This window comes from Aythya fuligula, chromosome 5 (assembly GCF_009819795.1).
Source record: "Aythya fuligula isolate bAytFul2 chromosome 5, bAytFul2.pri, whole genome shotgun sequence".
Classification (NCBI taxonomy): domain Eukaryota; kingdom Metazoa; phylum Chordata; class Aves; order Anseriformes; family Anatidae; genus Aythya; species Aythya fuligula.
This window is the reverse complement of record NC_045563.1, coordinates 64,135,406-64,155,819: the sequence shown is the minus strand read 5'-3', so window position 1 is coordinate 64,155,819 and position 20,414 is coordinate 64,135,406. Positions and strand designations below refer to the sequence as shown.

Sequence of the window (20,414 nt, the reverse complement as noted above, 5' to 3'; positions counted from 1 at the left end):
ACTTACCCAGTGTTAAGTACCTCCTGTGGGATCCACTGTGAAAGAAATTGATTTTGTATGGGTGCCCAGAAAGGGCTTTACACTGACAAAAAAAAAAAAAAAAAAAAAAAAAAAAAAGTCACAGTGCTTTCGCTGGGTTGATTTATTAGCTGTGTGTATTAGCTGAAACACAGGGACAGTTGTCATACAAAGCTATCCTCAGGTAGAGATTTACACTTCTGATTTTCTGATTTTTTTCCAGAGATTTTTTTTGTATCTTGGTTACAAATGAAATCTGATTCTTATTACAACTAAAAATTGGAGTTTAAGATTTTGTTTTGCTTTGCTCTTTGAAAGCAATCCTTCTTAACAAATTGTAAATTATGGACTGCATTTAACATCGGAAAAATCAGAAATGGTTTCCATTGATAATGTTTCATTTATTTTTTCTCCTTGATTGCAAAAGACTGCCCTGAAGTACACATTACACTGCAGGATGTCTGGCTGCTGACTAATTTTCATATAAGAGCTAAAAAACAATTTAGATTTTGTAAGATTGAAAGAATAATAGTATAGAAGGGGTGCCATTATTCTACTGTAGATGTGCCTGTCCAGTAAATACTTTGGTGTATGCTAGAAGTTGAGAACCTAAGCAATTCTGTTTAAACAATAGAAATGTTACATTATTTAAGCCACATCCATGCAGCTGCCTTAAAGAACAAGGTCTAAATCCACGTTTAGCTGTCTACTGATACAGGCAATTAGTACTAGAGCGACAGCTGTCACATGTTTTTTCCATTTGCAAGCATTGCTCACGGGATGTTGAATGCTGTGGAGACCAGCTTTGTGTTTGGGGCGAGTGCAAGAAAGCCACCTCAAAAGGAGAAAACGGCACCATTTGTGAGAACCAACAAGACTGCAACCCAGGAATGTGCTGTGCTTTTCAGAAAGGTACAGTGGTTTTGCTTTTTATCCTATTAATTTCATAATACAGGAGTGTTAATATTTAGCTCTTTTGCTCAGGTGAAGCAGATAGACCTCTATGGAACCAGTAGGTCATTATGCCTTAGCCTGGGGCATGCACTGTGTTAACTTCATTAGAAAAGCTTTAATAGAATTAGGAGTGAGAAACAGCCTGATAGGAGTGCACAACAGCAAAAGAAAAGCACACTGTACATTAGAGAGAAGAACAGAACAAGTAGCACAAAAATCTGATGTCTTAAAAGTATCATTTAAAAGAAGCAGAGATCTATGTCAAATTTTCATTCAGCATAGTAAAAACAGAATTTAAAATGTGTTAAATTAGTAGACCATCAGCGTCAGGCTACAGATAGTCTTCATACTTGAGAGTTTTATATGAGGCGTCTCAGGGTACTGCGCTCTATGCAATACTGACTGGACAGACAAATGGAACAATGTTCCAGACTATGCTGTCAGTCCACATTGGAACATGAAACTTGATTTACAAGGGAAAGGAAGGAGAGGAGAACAAGATATGAGAAAAAGATACCAGACCTGATATCAATCCTAAATCCTGCCTGGTCAGGGTCCAGCTTGTTACTGTTTACTACCCACTGGTTCTTCACAGCTTTTACACTAGTTCACCATAATTTAGTAGTAACAGAATACAAGTCTAACCCTCTTAGCACTCCACATAGATACTTTTCTATATTGCTGTTTTTCTAGTTCTTGCTATGAGCAGCAGATGACTTTGTCCATTCACCAATAGTTGGGGTGCCTGTCCCACCCTCAGCTTGCTAGTGGATCAGGCTGGAAGGGCACTTCAGAAGGAAAAAGCTCATTTCAAGCACCAAATCTAAAGGCAAGTAGGTCTGTTCAGCTTTTCCTTGTTAATTCAGAGCATTACAGCACAGACCTTCCAAGTTAAATTAGTTTGCTTTCAGCAAGCTTTGTTTAGAGCAGTTGCGGCTTATTTTCCCCTTCATGAGGTACCTTCTTAACACATCTATGTTTTGCTAAGCTTTACTAGAGATTTCTCTGTAAATTCTGATCCTGAAATGAGACAAAGACCACTTCTATAAATGCCTATTACTTTCCTCATATAGGTCTTCAAACCTCTGCTGGTGTTGTAAAGTTGAGTAAATCAGGAATACACATCCATTAGTGTCTTTAGTACTAGGCTTGGCTATTGTGAAGGTAATAATGGCTGTTGTAGTTCTGATCTCCTATGGAATTTGAACAAGATGTCTTCATGATTATTATATACGTTCACAGTAATTTTGAGTATAAGTTACTGCTTGGCTTGAAATGAAATTCAGTACAAACATGTAACTCAGGAAGGAACAACACAATAGGTAAGAAGATTGACTAAACTTAATGGATCACAATCATTAAAACTTATCAGAATTGTCAATTAACAGCAAATAATTTTTCTTCTTTACAGTTGCCTGCTTCAGCAGTTCTTTAGGTTCTCAGGTTAGGTGTGAGTGGAAGTAAGGCCTAACCTGAAGGCCTTTCTCCATCAGTAAAACATTGGAGAAGGTTGTCCTAATACAGACTGGACTGTATCTACTTTTTTTTTTATTATTATTATTTAAAAACTGTAGTAAGCCATGGAACATTCACTATTCAAGATAGAATCTGTTTTGGAATTAGCAACCAATGAATCATACACATTAGAAGCGTGTATATATTTTGCATGTATACATATATTGATGACTCATTACAGAAAAATTCAGAGCTCCCCCATTTTATTGTACCATACCACAAAAAGTGAGGTGAATGAAGACCAGAAAACAGAGATTTGAAAGGAACATCTGGGAGAGCAGAATTCAAAATAGACACTAAGTTAGTAGCATCAGGAAACCCAAAACCATGTGTTATTCTATATAATTCCTTATACAGGTTGAAATGTACAGAAAAGAAGGATGCCAAGCCCCTACTTACTGTAGAATTCTTATAACAAATTAAATGGCTGAGTTGTAGGTTTTGTAACCTGCCTGCTTTAGTCTGAACAATTGCATTTGAAACCTCTGAGAAAAAAATAAATAGTTCTGCCATAGAGATTTCTACGTTCAGATTTTAAACAGTATGCATTGCAAAGGATTCACTGTAATGTCAGTAGTTGCCTTGGGTTTAGAATAGTATTTGAAATCTCCAGTGGAAGGAGTTGTATGGTACCACTGTATTGACAGTAGTCTCTTTGTGATGAGGCAGGAATGGATCTTACTCATTAAGCATAAACAAAGCGTCTTACTCCCACCTAGTGGAAAGAACATTAAGTTATGGCTCCCTAATATATAAGGGGACTTAAAAAACAAGCCCATCTTTTTTATTTCTTGTATATGGACATACATACTAAGTCATCTCAGTTTAGCTGACAGTTAATGACTTCTCATAAAATTAATGTACTCTGGCATGCAGAACTGCTATTTCCTGTGTGCACTCCATTACCTCAAGAAGGTGAACCTTGCCATGATCCTTCAAACAGACTTCTCAACCTGATCACCTGGGAACTAGAACCTGATGGAGTACTTGAGCAGTGTCCGTGTGCAAGTGGCTTGGTCTGCCAATCTCACAGGTAAAGATCAAAACTGAGCCAGAAAATTGCTTATATAGTTTTCTTTAAGATATAAAACTTGCAGATTCTTTCACAGAGTTTTGATGGCTTTTCTCATCAGTAGCTTTGAAATTTTCTCAAACTTACTGCTTTTTCCCACACACATGTGCCTAATTGAGTTTGGCAAAGCCTTATTTCTAGTATGTATGAAGTTTGTATCAGGCTGGTACTGCTTTTTAATCAAAGTAGTAGTAACAGCTGTTTAGAAGCAACATTCTGATTTCATTCTCCATTGTACAGCTCTTGTCCACCAATTTTCTGGTAGATTGGGCTTCTGTTCAATGTTTTGTTTGCTTACATAACAGAAACATGCAGCAGGTATGAACAGGCATGTTTCTGTACTAATGATTAGCTTTACAGGTCATTTCTAATGTAGCAAAAACAGGTAGCTTTGCTTATATTTTCCTTCAGTTTCAAACTAGCCAGAGAAACCAGTTTCCCTACTTAAGATTTGCTGTTCAGACTTAAGACACTTCATACTGTAACAGACCTTTTCAGTATTATTGTGAGTTTCATGGAACATTCAGCAGATTGACCCCATATTTTTCTGCTAGAAGCTAAAACATTAATATGTCATGGCTTTAATCATTCTTTAAAAGAACAGTTATTTGCATTATTAACAGTTCCATTAGGAAAAAGTGAGATCTCTTCAGTTTTGCACTACAAGCATTCTTGGAACACCTGTGTGGTACCTGTGTAATAAACTCCCCAAGTTTGTTACTCCACTGTTATTTTCATTGCTTTAACTTCTAATAAGACAGCTAAGCTGTGATAGAGATGTAAATTATATGTAGATTAAAGTCTCTCTCCTTCTGTGCCCAGTTCGTTCTACTTCAATGACAAACACTGACTTTTTTTGCATACCTTTTAAGGTACAGAATCTTAACTTGGTATTATGACTAACAGAAAGGATTAGTCAAGATTGCTTGTGGCAGAAGGGACAGATTGTGCTGCAGTCCACTGCCATCTTGTGTCCCAATATCAAACATATGCTGTTAAGAATTTGGCTCCAACTGTATGTAGAAATCTCATTTTAACTCTCCAGCTGTTAAACTGAAGAGTTAAAATAATCAGATTATAAAATTGTCAGACCCACCATAGATGAATTTATGCACCTAGCACCCAATGAACTTATGCACCTAGCATGCTTTCATGTGTGGAGAAAAAGAAAAATCTTAATAAGGAACTAACAAAAATAACATGAAAAATGTACTGTATGACCAGGTATTTTTCTTTTTTTCAACAGCCACAGTACTACACCTGTGTGTGAACTGTCCTCCAATGAAACCAGAAACAATGAAAAAGAAGATCCCTCGATCATGGATGAGATGCCATTTCTGAGTTTGATACCCAGAGATATTCTATCTGATTATGAAGAGAGCAGTGTCATTCAGGAAGTACGTAAAGAATTAGAAAGTCTGGAGGACCAAGTGGGTTTGAAGTCTGAGCCTGACTCAGCTCATGACCCATTTCTGGGAGATGAGATATAAAGTCCAAACTCCAGTTTAGTTATTTCTAGAATTTTTTTTTGTCTAGTGTCTTGCTTATATGAACAATACATACTGCTGGATAGAAGTGCAATAAACATCATCTTCATTAAGCATCTTTTTCTGTGCAAACCCGCATGTACAAATTCTTGTTCAATTAATTCCATCTTTGGACCAAACCTTCCAAAGACAAATAAGGTATCAGTGTTTCTTTTGGATTAGTACTTTTCCCTAGTACAGTAGAAATAAATATATCAGAACTTGTACTCACTAAAAGACACAAACAAACATACATAATCTTAAATTAATAGGGACTTTACAAGCTACCTTTGAGTATTTCCTGCACATATATTTGGAATTATTTTTCTGGAACAAGAACATCTATTTTATGCTGTTTCAGTGTTGTTTTTTTTTTTTTTTTTTTTTTTTTTTTTCTGTAGGAAATGTGATAGGTGAAGCTGCAACATACAGATTTTATATTCCCCACCACCACCACACACATCTTGGGAGGAAGGATGGAAAGAAAGGCTGCTTACCTTTTTAGATGAATATACCTACATGTTTTCAGCTGTGTACAATGGAAGTTATCTGTTCTGTAGCAAACTTCAGTATGACTGAGAAATGGTGTTCCATAGCTACAGAGTATATCCCTTGAGTTTTTTACTTACATAGGGAAGTATGACCCCACTGCATTAGAAAAAGTCTGCATATAAGTGCACGCTTATACGGAAAAATGCATACAAGAACAAATTGCTTTCTGTATAGAAGCTTTAAACTTGACTGCCCAGGGCTTTATCTCTCAAGGGCAAAATCTATTATTTAAAATTGCAGAACAAACAGCTAAATGGGCTGAATACAAGGAATATAGATTCCCATTGTACACTAAATATATAAATATCAATATATAGAAGAATAGCTCAGCTGTAGTTACAAGGCTATTCCTAAGTTAGAGCTAAATGCAGTGCCATGTATGGCAGCTCTCTGCGCTACAAACACACCTTCTTGCGTAAGATCAATTGAGGGTTCTGTAAACTGCACTCTGTTTTCACTTAGTCTTCTTGAGAGAAAAAGGCAGCAAACAAACTGATTACTCTGAGCAGTGAGTCAACCTAGATTGCTTCTTGTTCATGTTCAGAGATTTATACTTCTCCCACTTGACTATCTACATTCAGAGAAGATTCTTAAAGTGTTTCATGCTTTTAATACACTTCATAGGTATTACAATCTGTGTGTAACAAAATATGAATATCATCATTACCATGTTGACAGGTCATTGATTTAAGAAATCAGTATCAAGCTAAGAGCAAAATCAAATCCATCAAACGCCCTGGCTCCCAGCTATCTCAGCCATTTGCTATGATGGCTTTTACACCATTAATGATTTTTGGATGTACAGATTTCACTATTATTGGATATGTTGAAAGATGTCATGAGGCTCCAGACAAATAATTTTTCATGGAGCTTCTTCCCAAATACCATCCCCTGCTGCTTAAGTCTAATCTGAACTGCTGAGCATCAATAACTTCACGAAAAGAGTTGCAGACTGCACTACTAGCCTTCAAGTCTTTCACCACTTCAGGTCTGTGAAAGCTTTTCAATAAATTCCTTGTGTGGCAGAATTAATGTGAACAATTATCATTATGAACAAGAAGGTTATTTCATCAGAACAGCCTGGCTTTTAGTTTAAGGATTCTTTCCTACCACCAAGTCTCAATCCAACACATACACATGTTCTCTGACATGGTACCATGAATTTACCTTTCCTTCTATCCCAAGCAAAATTCCAGTGCTTTAGAGACAACCCTTCTATACAATCAGAAGGCATTAAATTTCATTGCGATTTTACTGTTAAAAACAGTACTTCAAGAAAGCAAGGACTGTCCATAAATACTACCCTATATAAGGATACCATTATAGTCCCTTCAAGTTTCCTGATGCCTCAGTCCCTGACTTTATCAGAAATCAGATTAACTCTGCAGAAATCTTACTAATTAGAAACTCAAGGGATTTTCATTTCTTTTAAATGCACAAATTCATAATTATCAGAATGTAAAGCTGATGCTGCTAAGTATCTCCCCAGATAACCCAGAATATATTCCAATACAAATACATAGAAGGAACTGTACCACTGGAGAGGTAATCATTATAAAGATGCCTCTCTGTCCTCTGTCCAGATTTCAATCAAGACTTACAGGGTTAAAATTTATTTAAAAAGGTGTTTAACTAAAGTTTCCTAAAAAGGGGCTAAAGATGAAGCAATTTTTTGGTATTCTTTAGTTACTACTACTTCTACCTCTTCCAGCAACTCTAGGATTCCTCAGCAGCCTATACACACATAAGTGGCAGTTCAATGAAGCTATTCTACCTACTGGGTGGTACTCACACCATGTTTCCTTCTGCTTCCATCTCATTTGTGTGGGACATGAAGTGTCACAGCTTAAACAGAAAAGGAAGAACGAGGGAATTCCTCTGTGCAGCAGTGCCTGGCTCTCAGGCTGTTTGATTCCTCAGGCTTTTTAGGTTACTGTGTATCAGCAAGCAGAAAATCAGAAGTTCCGTTCTTCAGACTCTTTTTTTTTCCTCTCTGGACCAAAACTTAGCTGCCAATCATATCCCAAGCCTAGCAGTTTCACTGGTATGGAATTAAATTCTGAAAAGAAAACAACTGAAAAAAATGCAGTGCGTATATAAATCCGGGGGAACAGCAGACAGGCTACAAAATAATTCCCATAATACTCTGTGCATGGCATGTCCACATATATACACAAATATACAGACTTAAAATTCTGGAATTGCCTTGGAAAAGCCTATTTCCATGAAATAACTGCCATTTTTCAAATAAAAACCACAACATTTAATGATTAAAATGCAACAGAATGAACAAATGTTTTATTGGCATGTTCATTGTTGTAAACAGCATCTGGCATGAAAAAGTTTACCAAAATCTTTTGATTGTTATAAATTAGGTGTTTTTTCAAAAACTAAGGAGAATTGTTCTCTATTGATCTTTATGGACCAAAGCAAAAAAATGCTGTTCCTAGGCTTTGCGATGAAATCATGTTGACTGCATAAGTCTTTGCACCACAACCTGAAATACCAAGTTTATATGTTGAGGTGTTAGAGATTGCCCCCATATTTGACTATGAATAGCTATGGAATCAACTCCAGGAAAAATTAAGATGACTTTCAGCAGGTGGAGAAGATGTGAACTTGTAATAGTCTCAAAAACAAAATGTACAAAAGAGTAGCTGAACAAAACAAAAAACTTCATTAACAAGGGGAATATAACCCTAAAGTACCCAGCATTATCAAACAAAAGGAATACAAATTTAAATAGGTAACTACACTTTCAAATGTACACAATGAATGTTGATATGTGAAAAGAAATACCATGGTAAATAGCTGAACTGCAGTTCTGTTAAATGGATAGGGCAAGTTTTATTTACACATTGGATGCAATATAATAGAGCTGCTCATCGGGCTTCTGTAACCTGTTAAAAACCAAGTTTACCTTTCAACAGCATTTCTGCAAAAACAAAATAACCCTGGCTGGCAGCTTTCTACAGACCTCTCAGACCACCCGTTTTATGGGAAAACATTCTCAAGACTTGTACACTTGTAGCACTTCCATTACATTTTTAAACCCTTTTTTGCTGCTTTTCCATAACCAATGTGTTAACATTTACTTCAGACTGTCTGATGAGGTAATGTGTGTATCAGTGAAACAAACAAAAGGATTCTTTCATGGCCTTTGCACAGCTTTTATTATTAAGCTATGAGTAGCCTGTTTGAGGCTAGTTTCACTAGCTACTATGTGCACACTGTCCTCAAAAAGAATTTCCACTCATTTCCCTCCCCACCCACTTTTTAGTTCTAATCTTTTATTTGCACATCCCTTTTAGCTTTACAGTACATTTGACTATAGTGCACAACATGATTCCAAGTCAAACAGTGACCCAACAGGGCACTGCACTTCTGATTGGTAACACAGCCCAATCAGTGCTGGTGTCAGCGCTTTACACCTAATGAGTGTCCTGCCGTAATGGCACTACACAGTAGTAGTGAACCTTCTTATTTTGAACAAAAAAATTCCCCAGGGAAAATGCTATAGCGAGTATCAGTCTTGAGTCAAATCTTTATTTGGTGCTCCATCCAGATATATTTTTAGTGCTTTCTCTTTACGAGGAGAGTAGGTTACGCGGTGTCCAGTTTTCTGGAGCCTGCTGCTTTCTTTTTTCATCAGTTCATTTCTCTGTTCATCTGTTAATTCCATTAATTCTTCAGTTTTATCCCTAAAAATAAAAATACGTTAAAAAGCTGTTAAATTTAATACAATGACAATCAGATTTCTGTATTTTCTCTCCTGTTAGAGCAGCCTAGTAAAGTAACAAAACTAAGCGTAATATTCCATGCAAATACTTTTCCTCTTCTCCATTGACTAACATTAATCCAAAACTGCTTTTCTAACAGCAACATTCAGTATTTTAACTGACAGCATACTCAACAGAAAGCAGCAAGAAACAAGCCTTTGTTCAATCTACCTGATTACTCCTATTCTTTGTAAACAACTACAAGTGACTGTTCTTTATCCTGTCACAGCCCCAGCAGTAGAAGCAGCATGTCAGCCAGCCATTACTAGAAACTACCAGCTATTCTCCCAATTTCCTTCACTAAGGCCAGTATGTTATCAACCAGCGTTTCCTCAAATTCACGTTATGAGTAGTACTGTAGAAGGAACATATTAATTACATTCCACTGTCACTCTCCAAGTCTAGCAGAAATTACAATATTAAAGCTCTTGGTCTTCAAAAACTGCCTCTGGGCTACTACTGTCAGCTAATTAATGTTTTTCATGTTAAAATTTTTAATCCTGGTAGCCTCTTTTCTAAAGAAACCACGCTGATTTCACATACACAGAACATAAATTTGTTGCTCTCTAATGCTTATCATGACTCTCAGACTCCAGTAAGGATATGGTTCCACTTCAAGAGATTAAATCCAGATACACACTCAAGCATAGCAACTATCTTTTGTATTCTGTATTATTTTCAATGATTTGTGAGGAAGAAGTGAGTAAAAGGGAACAGTGTTTGTTTTCTTAAAACAGTTGATATCTGGTTTTGTAGGAAATAGAGACGCATACATATTCCAGTTCAATGGTTTCAACCATCTACCAGAAGCATTTTTCCTTCAAGAAAAAGGAAGGATATTTTTAAGCTTCTATTGATTACATCACCTCTCAAATCTTAAACGGATTTTTTGCATTATTATACTGTAATAAAATACATACCTATAAAATATTACTGCACCATCATCACAAATGTACAGAGGCCAGACATTCAATGTTGATACTTTAGGATTCCAGTCCAAATCCTGGTGAATCTCTAGTATGGAAATGTCACAAGGAAACGTTCCTCTACCCTGAGAAGAAGCAATTTTTTACTGAGTAAAATATACAGTCACACATTCACGCCAATAAAGTGTTAAAAAAAATACTTACCTTTGCAAACTCTATATTCTCCAAGGGTATTCCACTTACTTCACTCAGCTGTGAAGTGGAAAAAAAAAAGATTGATTTATTATTCGAAATCAGTGTTAGCCAAATCTACATTAAGTCAATAGACCTGTCAAATCTAGAAGTAGGTATTTTTCAAATTACAATGTCACACAAGTGACACTTGCTGTGACAGAGTTTCATCAAGTTTGTCTCTTTACAGGGAGGTGACAAAAATTAAAATAGAAACAATAACATCCAAGTTCCATGATACAAAGTGACCAGCTGCCTCACTTTAAACCTCTATACCCAGGTCTAGGTCTTTGTCAGTTTCACTGTATCCACAGAAAGCTACTACAATCAGGTGGATCTGAAAGCAAGTGAATTCAAAATTTGTATGCCTAAATTCCATCTACATACACCTGCACTCCCTACCATGATACCCACCCACCCCTTACCCAACAAGCACTTTTAACTGCTCTCCTCCCTGCATGCATCTCTGAGTGCACAGGGTGCATCATCCCTCCTGTCTCCCCCTCCTACTGCCCTGCCCTAGTACCCTCCACAGGATCACACAGCTCTGCCTCAAGTGGCTGCAGTGATGTCACCTTTGCTGAGCAGTTGCATGATGCACACAGGCTTATCGCTGCCTGGCCCTTAACTGAAGTACAGGCCGCAGTCTTGTGCCCATGGCAATGCACACGCTAAATTAGATAGATTTTTATCCTTGGCTTCTTAGTCCCCCAAAATTTGTGGATCTCCTTTCTAAGATTCTTGCCTCCATAAACTCTGCTGTCAAAACAGATGTGTTCGTTCTCATCATGAAATCAATGAAAAAAGACTAACAGCCAGTAAAATTTTCCAACTCCCCTTTCCTTAGGAAACTAGGCTAAATAAAAAAATACTAACAAAATATAGAAAAAATCCTGAAACACATTAGCCTTACTCTGCTAACAGAATTTGGCTGAATGGAGAGAGCTGACTGTTACCACAGATGTGTCAAATTCAAATTACTGATGTGAGCAAAAATTAGCAGTATTCCTTCCAAGAGGCTTTAAAGTTGCTCCCTGCAAGAAAGGAAAAGCCAACTCTCACTTCTGCTAAAAATGAAGACAAAAGCTGAATGATGTTCCTTTTCCCAGCATATATACAAACCCCTATCTTATAAATGATGAATAGGATTTCTGCTGTCATCACCATCCACGGTGGGTTTCTTTCATCTTGGTATCACTACGTATAAACAACCATTTTTAAGAAGCCTGCAACAAACTAGACTAATAAAAATTCTCAATGAGATACTCTGCTAGCATAGCACATCTGCTTGCCTATTAGAAGGTTCTGATCTTAAGAGAAAAACGCATACTAAACCCATATTTATTTGTAATTCAAATATAGTTCAATTTACCTGCTACAATTACACTGTCTCTGAACAACAGGTCAAATTCAAATATGATGAGGCACAAAGGTTTAGTATTTTGGAATAACTTTGGAATAGCTTGGAAAAAAACAGGATGACAATAGTTTAATTTTTCTTTCATATGTTTTTCAAGGATGAGACAGAGGTTGAGTTCAATATTATGCTTCCTAAAGTTCAAGATATGACTTTTTTTTGCATGTGTTCACCTGAATACTCTGACAAATGCCTATTACATGAAACTAAGTAGTAAAGGTGCTGATTCATATGTTTTTGCTGACAGAAATGGACATTCTCAGTTCCTGAAAAAAAAATAATACAACAACCAAGGAACAAGTTTATGTAGCTATGATACTTCTGTGCTTCCCAACAGAAGACATCAAAAAGGCTTTCAGAAATCACAATAAACTTGCATCGTGTTAGACATTTTACCTTCTCTTTCAATTCCTCAACACTGCTACTTTCTAGCACGACTTCCTGGAAAGAATCTAGTTTCATCTCTGATGGTCTCCATCGTCTTGATAAAACTGCAAGCTGTGACATGGATTTCATCTTTTCTACTCCTAAGAAAGAGAAAGAAATATATTATATTAACATCACAAAATAGCTTATTTAAAATTAAGGGTTTTCCCCTTATATATATATAAGGGGAGTATAGGCATATTCAAATACGGAAGACTGCACTACATATATACATATATATATATATATACACACACACACACATACATATCCATTAAATATTAAATAACCCATCCAAGTATGTTGAAAGAAGCCTACCAAAAAGAGGTTGGAGAGAACTGGGAGGAAGGACCAGGAATTCATTATACTATTCACTGTTATCTCCTCATTTCAAAGATTTTTTCATAAGCACCATCTCTTGAATAATGTCATTTATTCCTCTTCAGGATGCACTCTATTGCACCCACTTTGTTACACAGAAAATAGCTAACCGTCCAACCAGAGGCTGACCTCCAGACATTTGCATGACTTTCCTCTGAAATCTGGTATTTATTCAAGTGCTTCACTTTTCTTTATCACAATAAAAACTTTCCACATTTCACTTCTAGATTATACAAATTATAGAAAACAGCGGGATACAGCTGAATTTTCTACAACTAGATCAAAGTAGCATGCTGTTCGGAAAGCCTTAGTTACACAAAATACTACAGAATACTTGGAAGCCCTGTAGTCTATAAAATAATATTAACTATAATATTCTGTGAACTAAGTGAGTTGCACTAGGCTAAAAAGTAATTACCTCAAGACCCAACTCACCACGCAAAGAGCAGAACAATTAACCTGAAACTAATAAAAAATTAAACTGAAATTTTAATTCAGGTGTGAGCGGATAGATATTTCCCTAGGAATAATCTACAGGACAGTTGAACCTCCCACGTTCATTTCAATTTCTTATATTTGATTTGACACAATTTTCTTAAAGATGTACAATACCATGACTGACTATAGCTGTCCAAAAAAGCTTATGGCACTGGAATAACAGTTCTATTAGACTTCCTTAAGGCAGGTATGCTTGTGAAAGTTTCTGAGCAAATGGAATACACGTTCCACATCTATCCCTCAACAGACATGTAAAAGGGAAAACAGGTTGGCCTATTTTTTTCCCCTTAAATTATGCTTTTGCATACAGAATCCAAAATTTAAGGGTATATACAAAGGTAACATAAATGCTGTATTTTTAGTAATATTTAAGCAAATGTTAAAGAAAATCTGCTCTCTAAAATTTAAGTCCAAAATTATTTTGATGAGTGATGTTTGTTCAAAAAGTTATCAATTTATAACAGAAGACGTGTTTTTATTCCACTTTTGTCTGAAAAATAAATTACTGAACAATTGTGCTGCCTTATAGAATTTATATACGTACATGCACACATTTACAAATGTCACCAATAATAGTTCAAAAATTAAATACAAATAAAAGCATAAGGTATAGGCAAACATACAGCTACCTTTAAGTGCAATGAAAACACAATACTGCATACTGTGTTACAGTATGTCCACAAGTTTCCAAACAACTACATAAGATAACATTGTTAGACCTTCAGTGCATCACAGCCAAAGGAAAACTACACTTACACAACCCCCATAACTTCATGCTAAGCTTTTATTTTGAGTTCTTTTGCTTCTTTTTTTTTTTATTTCCTAATGAACTGCTATTACAATTTCAGTATTATTTGACTTAAAAATATGGAGAAAAGGAAGCATATTTTCCAATATTCTCTACGTAAAAAGAAAACTCTAACGTGATCTTTACTTTCCGCTTCATAGTATATAATTATTACCATCAAGTATTTCTAGAAAGACCTCCCAATTGCTTGAAATATTGATATCTTCTTCATAGATATGATAATCCAGAAACACAGTGCCTGGGTTCTTCCAGGTTTTCTTTCGTAGACGAAACCTGCAAATAAATGAAGGAGAAAATAGTAAATTTTTATCTGCTCAAAACCACTTTGCACTGCCACAGAATTAAAACTTGATTTTTATTATTATTATTTTTTTGACTAGGTTTATCAGGTAAGATTTTAACATTCTGAAATAATCCTGACAGCAAGGTATCACCATTGGCTGGTAGTGCTGCATCAACCAAAGAAAACAAACCCGTATATGCTTGTTCAGTGCAAGAAATATATAAGGACCACCTGGAAGAAGATAACAGTTTCTCATGCAGCATAAGCAGAATATTCCCAAAGGCTTCCTACAGTTATCCCTGCCTTTTTTTTTTTTTTTTTGGATGTGATTGTGGAAGAAGTGGAGAGGAGGAGGGTAAGAGCACTGGTATCTGGTTTATGTACTTAGTTCTACTGCATCAATACAGTCACAAGCTAAAATAAATAAGCTTTGAATACTGGTAAATAATGACATAACTAAAATGAGATTAAACAAAGTAAAAAGTTAATTGCAGTGATTTTCCTGCACAGAAGTGGTCATATTTTGTCACGTGCCCTATAATTATAGGGCATTAGACAACATAACTCTGGCATGGCAGACAAAAATCCTTTGGCCAAGTCATGGTGTGGTAAGGAGAAATACCTGGTCCACATCTAGGCTTCTATTTGTTATCTCAGCAGGAAAGGACCACTTTGTCATCCAGGGTTCACTGCAGCCTGACTTCACGCATATGTTAAGGCCCCACCAGCTTGCCTACCAGATCCTACTGCTTTCACAAGTTTTTCTTAATTCCAATTAATACAGCATGTCAGGTAATACACAGTACATGCGACATAACTTGAAATTGACAGCAAGGAGTACGTGGAATCAAGACCTCAAAATGAGTTCAACCTCGTTCTACATGAGATGAAAACCAAGAATTGCTAAATTGATGCTTGCAATTCACAGATCCAAATACCATAGTAACTTGCTTCTGCTCCTTTCCTAATATCCTCTCTCTCACCAGAGAAGAAATAAACTTTAAAGTTATATTTAATCAATTAACTTCAACCCTGACTGCAGTCTCTTTACCTGTCAATTGTTAAGTCCAGGCCACACTGTTCTCGAAGCTGAGGAAGCAGCTCCTCTTTTGACTGTCGGACAGTCATTCCTTTAGCAAAAACCGCATCTAGAAGAAACTTGCATGGCTATAAACAAATAGCAAATGATTAAAGAATTTATTAGAAGAGGAAAAAAAAATACATAAATTTGCCTTCTGATCATGTTTTGAAACCAGTCCCATTTACCTAGCTAAATGATCATTACAATGCCTTTTTGTAAACAAGGTAGTCTGATTAAAATTAGGATCAAATTGTGTATCAACCATGTTTTGACAGTCAAAATCCGAAGGCAAGCCACTGCAGAAGTAGTGTCTGGTCTCTGAATTACTAATTGCTACCATTATATTAACATTTTAAACAATTTGAAAAGAACTTTTAGATTTTCAAATGAGCAGATTTATGGTAATAAATATGCCACTTTCTTGGGTTTCATTGGTAAGATAGACCAGAACACCATGATCGGAAATAATTTTTAAATTACTCTTATTGCCTGCTATTACCAGTACAGATTCAGTCTCTTATGATTTACTAATCTATAATTTTTAGTTTTATCCAAACTGTAAAATCAGAATTTAAGGGCTCAATAAGTTGAAGACTGCAGTAGAGTAAAATCAACTTCTATACTTTTCATGTCCCAAAAGATGCTACAAGTGAGCTGCGTTATGACAAGAGAAACAATATTGTTTCCAGCACTCCTTCAGGATTGTCTTATACAGAAAGAGGAGTATCTAGCTAACCTACCACATCTACCAATAAGCACTGCCTGCCAACCATGATTTTAACATTTGTACTTTATTATTGAAAACTGCAAAAACAAACAAAAACAGTTTTTGATTTGGAAAGAATAACACACGACTTTCATAAGTTTAACGAAAGTTACTTGCATTTGTCCTCTATATACATTGTAGAAATAAAAACATCTGAGAGGCATACTATAGATCACATTCCAGCTGCATACATTGAGTAACATGAACAAAGACAGCCTCTAATTCCCTTACTTAATCAAGAAAAAATTATAGTAAAGTAGAGAGAAAATAGGGTTCTTTGTTTCCTCTCCAAGATCTCTGAGAAAGTCTTGGCTAAAGCACTTAATAAAACTTTCATGAATTGCTATTCATCTTGAAATTATCAACGCCTTACCTCTGGTTCATTTACCAAAAGCTGATAGACTTTGACTCTGTATTCACCCTTCTTAAGGGCTCTTCCAAGTCTAATAGTTATCTATAAAGAGGAAGGAGTATCTGTTAGTAACTACAAATAAAATTACATTTTGTATCACTATCAAGACTAATGTAGTGATTTAACCTTGCAAGTAATTAAAAGTTGTAAATTAAATTATTTAATTGGGAATATTGTACCAATGTATTTTTAATTATTCAAAAATAACTTCTGAATAACCTTATTGTCATCAGAAAACGATGAAAGGGTCTCATTGAGCCGAACACTCTCAAACTCTTGATTGCTGGCGTAGACCCTAAAGACTTTGAAGTGAGAGGATGGTACTCCAACAAAGGGCTCCAAATGTTGCTTGAAGGCAGACAGTGTAATTCTTTTATCAACATGTACCATCAACCCTAAGTAAAAATGGAGATGAAAATGGCATAAAACAGATACAAAAAAACAAAAGAATATGACTTCCATATATTCAGTCATTACTTGAAGCAAAACAGTACAGAGAAGTTGAAATTCTAGTTAATGGCCACATTTACATTTCATCTGATGAAGGTTTTACTGTAATCCTTACAAGCTTTGCTGTATTTCACATGTTCACAAGCTGACAGTCTTGAAAGGACTAAGCAGTCCCAAAACTGCTCTGGTTTTCAATCGGTGAATGAAGAATACATAACTTCGCTTCACTAAGACTACAGAGTCAGTCACACAGAGCATTTGCAGATAACTCCCTACAGGCTTCCACTGTCTTGAGAGATACACAGAATCAGCACATCTAACTCAGCACATCTAAGTTTGGGCTGGCTAGGCACAAGCCACAAATTCTTCTCTTGTTTTCAGGATTAAAAAGTTTGGTTCCCTGTTCTGGAAGGCCACGTGGTACCACAAGGGAAGCTCAAGTTTACATTAAGGAGTTTTTTCACTGAGTCTTTTTTTTTATTATTATTATTAACATACGAAAGAAACATTCTGGTTATGTGAAACTTTGAAACAAAGTAAGTGATTTATCTTTACAAAATGTGTTTCTTAATATTTGCAATATAGACTTCACCACAAAGTACACTATGATCATTAGGAATTAGAAATACAGCATGACATAGCTTGCTATATGAGCAATTAACTAAATTATAAACCTGTTCATATTTAAGTAGCTCAAGATTAGCCACAAAGAAAAGTCCTTCCATCAGACATTTTGTTCAAACTCTTTAAGTAGTTGCTATCAAATCTCTCAACCTAACTTGAAAAATGAAAATGTTTCTTTACAAAGAAAATGACAAAAATATTCCTCATCAATTGTTACATCAGGATTTCTGGATTGAGACGAAAACCTTTGCCTTTCAAAATATTTATCTTATATCCTGTTGTTCTTTAATTACTCTTATGTTAATTATAAAACATACATAGCTACTGAGCATTGTTTTAAAATTTTATCTTTTTAATGAAAATTAAAGTACTTAGGGTTTTACACTGAACTTATACTATCACAGTCTCAATTTGCCATAGGTTTCATTGTACCTATCGTGTTTAAATCAATGTAAAAGCAACAGTCTACTGAATTATATGATCAATATCAAGTACATCAGTATTGATTACATTTGAATTCTCAGTTTTGAGTTTTCAGTTTTTTAGATCTAAATGTTAACAGAATTAGTGCTCTGTGAACCACAGTAGTTAACTTGATTCTGAAACGGGCAAATCATCCCCAGAAAATGCAATCATTTTTCCTCTCACTAGGAGACAACTCAGCTTGTTCTTCAGAAAATACCTTCTATAGAAGGAAACAGATGTATCTTAGATAGATGCAACTTAAATTCTTAAGAACAAAAAGACATACAGTTTAAGTACAAATCACTGACTGAAAGACCAAAATTAAGCTAGATTTTAACTGACTGTGACACCACACTTCATCCTTGCACTTTAATGGAAGTTAATTTTACATATTAAAAATAAAACTTCAAAGCTTTCATTAGACTTTTTAAACAAAGCATATTAAAGTAATCTAGACTTTACTATCATTTAAAGCATTTAATAATAAAAAATACATACATTTTTGCCCTTCTCCTGAACCTTCATCTGCAGTGTACGGTTCTGACTTAAAGTACATATATTGTGCTTCTCCTCTACTCTTGCCACTTTCATCATATTCACTGTCTGTTCCAGAATCTTCTTCTGCTGTGTCCCAGGTTTCTTTCTTCCCTTGATTTGCTTTTGATCTCCTACTACTTGTGATACTATGAGAATCAAGTCCATTAGCCAAGGGAATTGGGGCATTGTCCACATTGCATAAAGTATCACTACTATGACTAGAGCTAAGGATATCACTGTCTACTGAACTTGTACTCCTATCGTTATTTACATCCGAATCTGACCTTTCCTCTGACTGAAGATTTTCTGGATCAGAAATCTGAATTTGGTTTTCAAGTTCTCTGTTTTCTGCTGATGCTGATGAGTCTATTTCATTTGAAGGTGATTCAATATTTTCAAAATCACTGGCTTCTGTACTTTTGCTGCTGTCTCCATTATCACCCTCTTGCTGCTGCTGCAGGGACAAACTTTTAAGCTTTTCAGTGCTTTCTTCCAGAATTGCTTCAACAGATTTCATGTTGCCTACAGGTCCTTTTACTCTTTCAGAAGCTTCATCCAAGTTGCCTGAATCTCCACTAGGCTTCTGATAAACTGAACGTCTAAACTGAGATCCAGGAGACTGCTCTGGTAATGAAACATATAATTTGATTGTATTTGCATGACGATCCAAAAGTTTCCATAAATGAGAATCTGTATATGCCACATGATGATCTAATGACTCCGAGCTTTCAATAAATACCTGAACACAAACAGCAGTGTTTTTATCATGTAGTACTACATTAAAAGCTACAAAGCAAACAGATAGGATTGAGCGCACATTAGAAATAATGTTCAATAAGCAACATCATCTTTTAGCAACAATTTTAAAATAGATTGTTAGAGACAGAAACTAAGAAGTTCATAGCTTAGTTTTCCTTACTTTCATGGTCATGTTAAGATTGGAGTGACTTGTAACCAAACCGACCATCTACAATAAGCACTATTTGGGAAATGGAAGCTTTATGTTTGAAGTGTACTTGGGTATCACTTCCATGTACACCCTTCATATGTACAGTAACACTAATTACAATAGTAGTGACGGCCAACAACTACAGATAGTCCTTTACTTTCTAGTATAGCATCATAAAAAAGAAATATTTAAATGCATACATGGGTAAACAACAGGGCAACTTAGAAAACAAGGGACCAAATTTCTCTTTTTTCTTTCCAAAGACCACCACGTGAAAGCGAAAAGTTTGATTTTTTTTTTTTTTTTGAAGTTTTTGAAGTTTTGAACTGAATAACAAGTCAATGACACTGTTTTGCTGAATTATAAACTATGGGCTTTCACTAATTTTTGCTCATCCAGGATACTGTGATCTTCAGCCTTAATTTCAAACCCAAATGATATTCAAAAACTGCTAGATGTGCTATTGCTATTATAGTGAAGAGACCAACACTACAGACGCCATTTAATGACAAATATTATTTAAGCACCAAGTTACTCTTCTTCTGAATGCAGCCCCTCAATATGCTGTAACTTCTGGTTAGCCCTGAAGTTCTCAGGCAGTTGGACTAGATCTTGAAGGTCCCGTCCAACAGAAGAATTCTATTATACAACTTGAATCGGAAGCATTTACTCAAAAGATTTTTAGAAAGTATAGATTTGGCTAGGGGGATTTACACAGTAAAAATTACTGAATTTAAGATGAAG

The 20,414-nt window shown here is 35.6% G+C and overlaps 2 protein-coding genes across 2 annotated transcripts in view; one reads left to right on the top strand and one right to left on the bottom strand.

Moving 5' to 3' along the window:
• DKK3 (dickkopf WNT signaling pathway inhibitor 3) overlaps nucleotides 1-5,164 on the top strand; it is a 28,521-nt gene extending 23,357 nt beyond the window's left edge. Inside the window, exons 5-7 of the mRNA XM_032188572.1 lie at nucleotides 786-930; nucleotides 3,364-3,520; nucleotides 4,806-5,164. Of these exons, the coding sequence (XP_032044463.1) occupies nucleotides 786-930; nucleotides 3,364-3,520; nucleotides 4,806-5,049 (546 nt within the window). The 3' untranslated portion in view covers nucleotides 5,050-5,164. The remainder of the gene's footprint in view (nucleotides 1-785; nucleotides 931-3,363; nucleotides 3,521-4,805) is intronic.
• A 1,119-nt stretch (nucleotides 5,165-6,283) lies between these two features.
• The window catches only part of USP47 (ubiquitin specific peptidase 47), a 35,416-nt gene continuing 21,285 nt past the window's right edge, over nucleotides 6,284-20,414 (bottom strand). Inside the window, 9 exon segments of the mRNA XM_032188876.1 lie at nucleotides 6,284-9,338; nucleotides 10,337-10,467; nucleotides 10,547-10,594; nucleotides 12,387-12,517; nucleotides 14,258-14,376; nucleotides 15,438-15,553; nucleotides 16,607-16,687; nucleotides 16,865-17,040; nucleotides 18,683-19,460. Of these exon segments, the coding sequence (XP_032044767.1) occupies nucleotides 9,164-9,338; nucleotides 10,337-10,467; nucleotides 10,547-10,594; nucleotides 12,387-12,517; nucleotides 14,258-14,376; nucleotides 15,438-15,553; nucleotides 16,607-16,687; nucleotides 16,865-17,040; nucleotides 18,683-19,460 (1,755 nt within the window). The 3' untranslated portion in view covers nucleotides 6,284-9,163.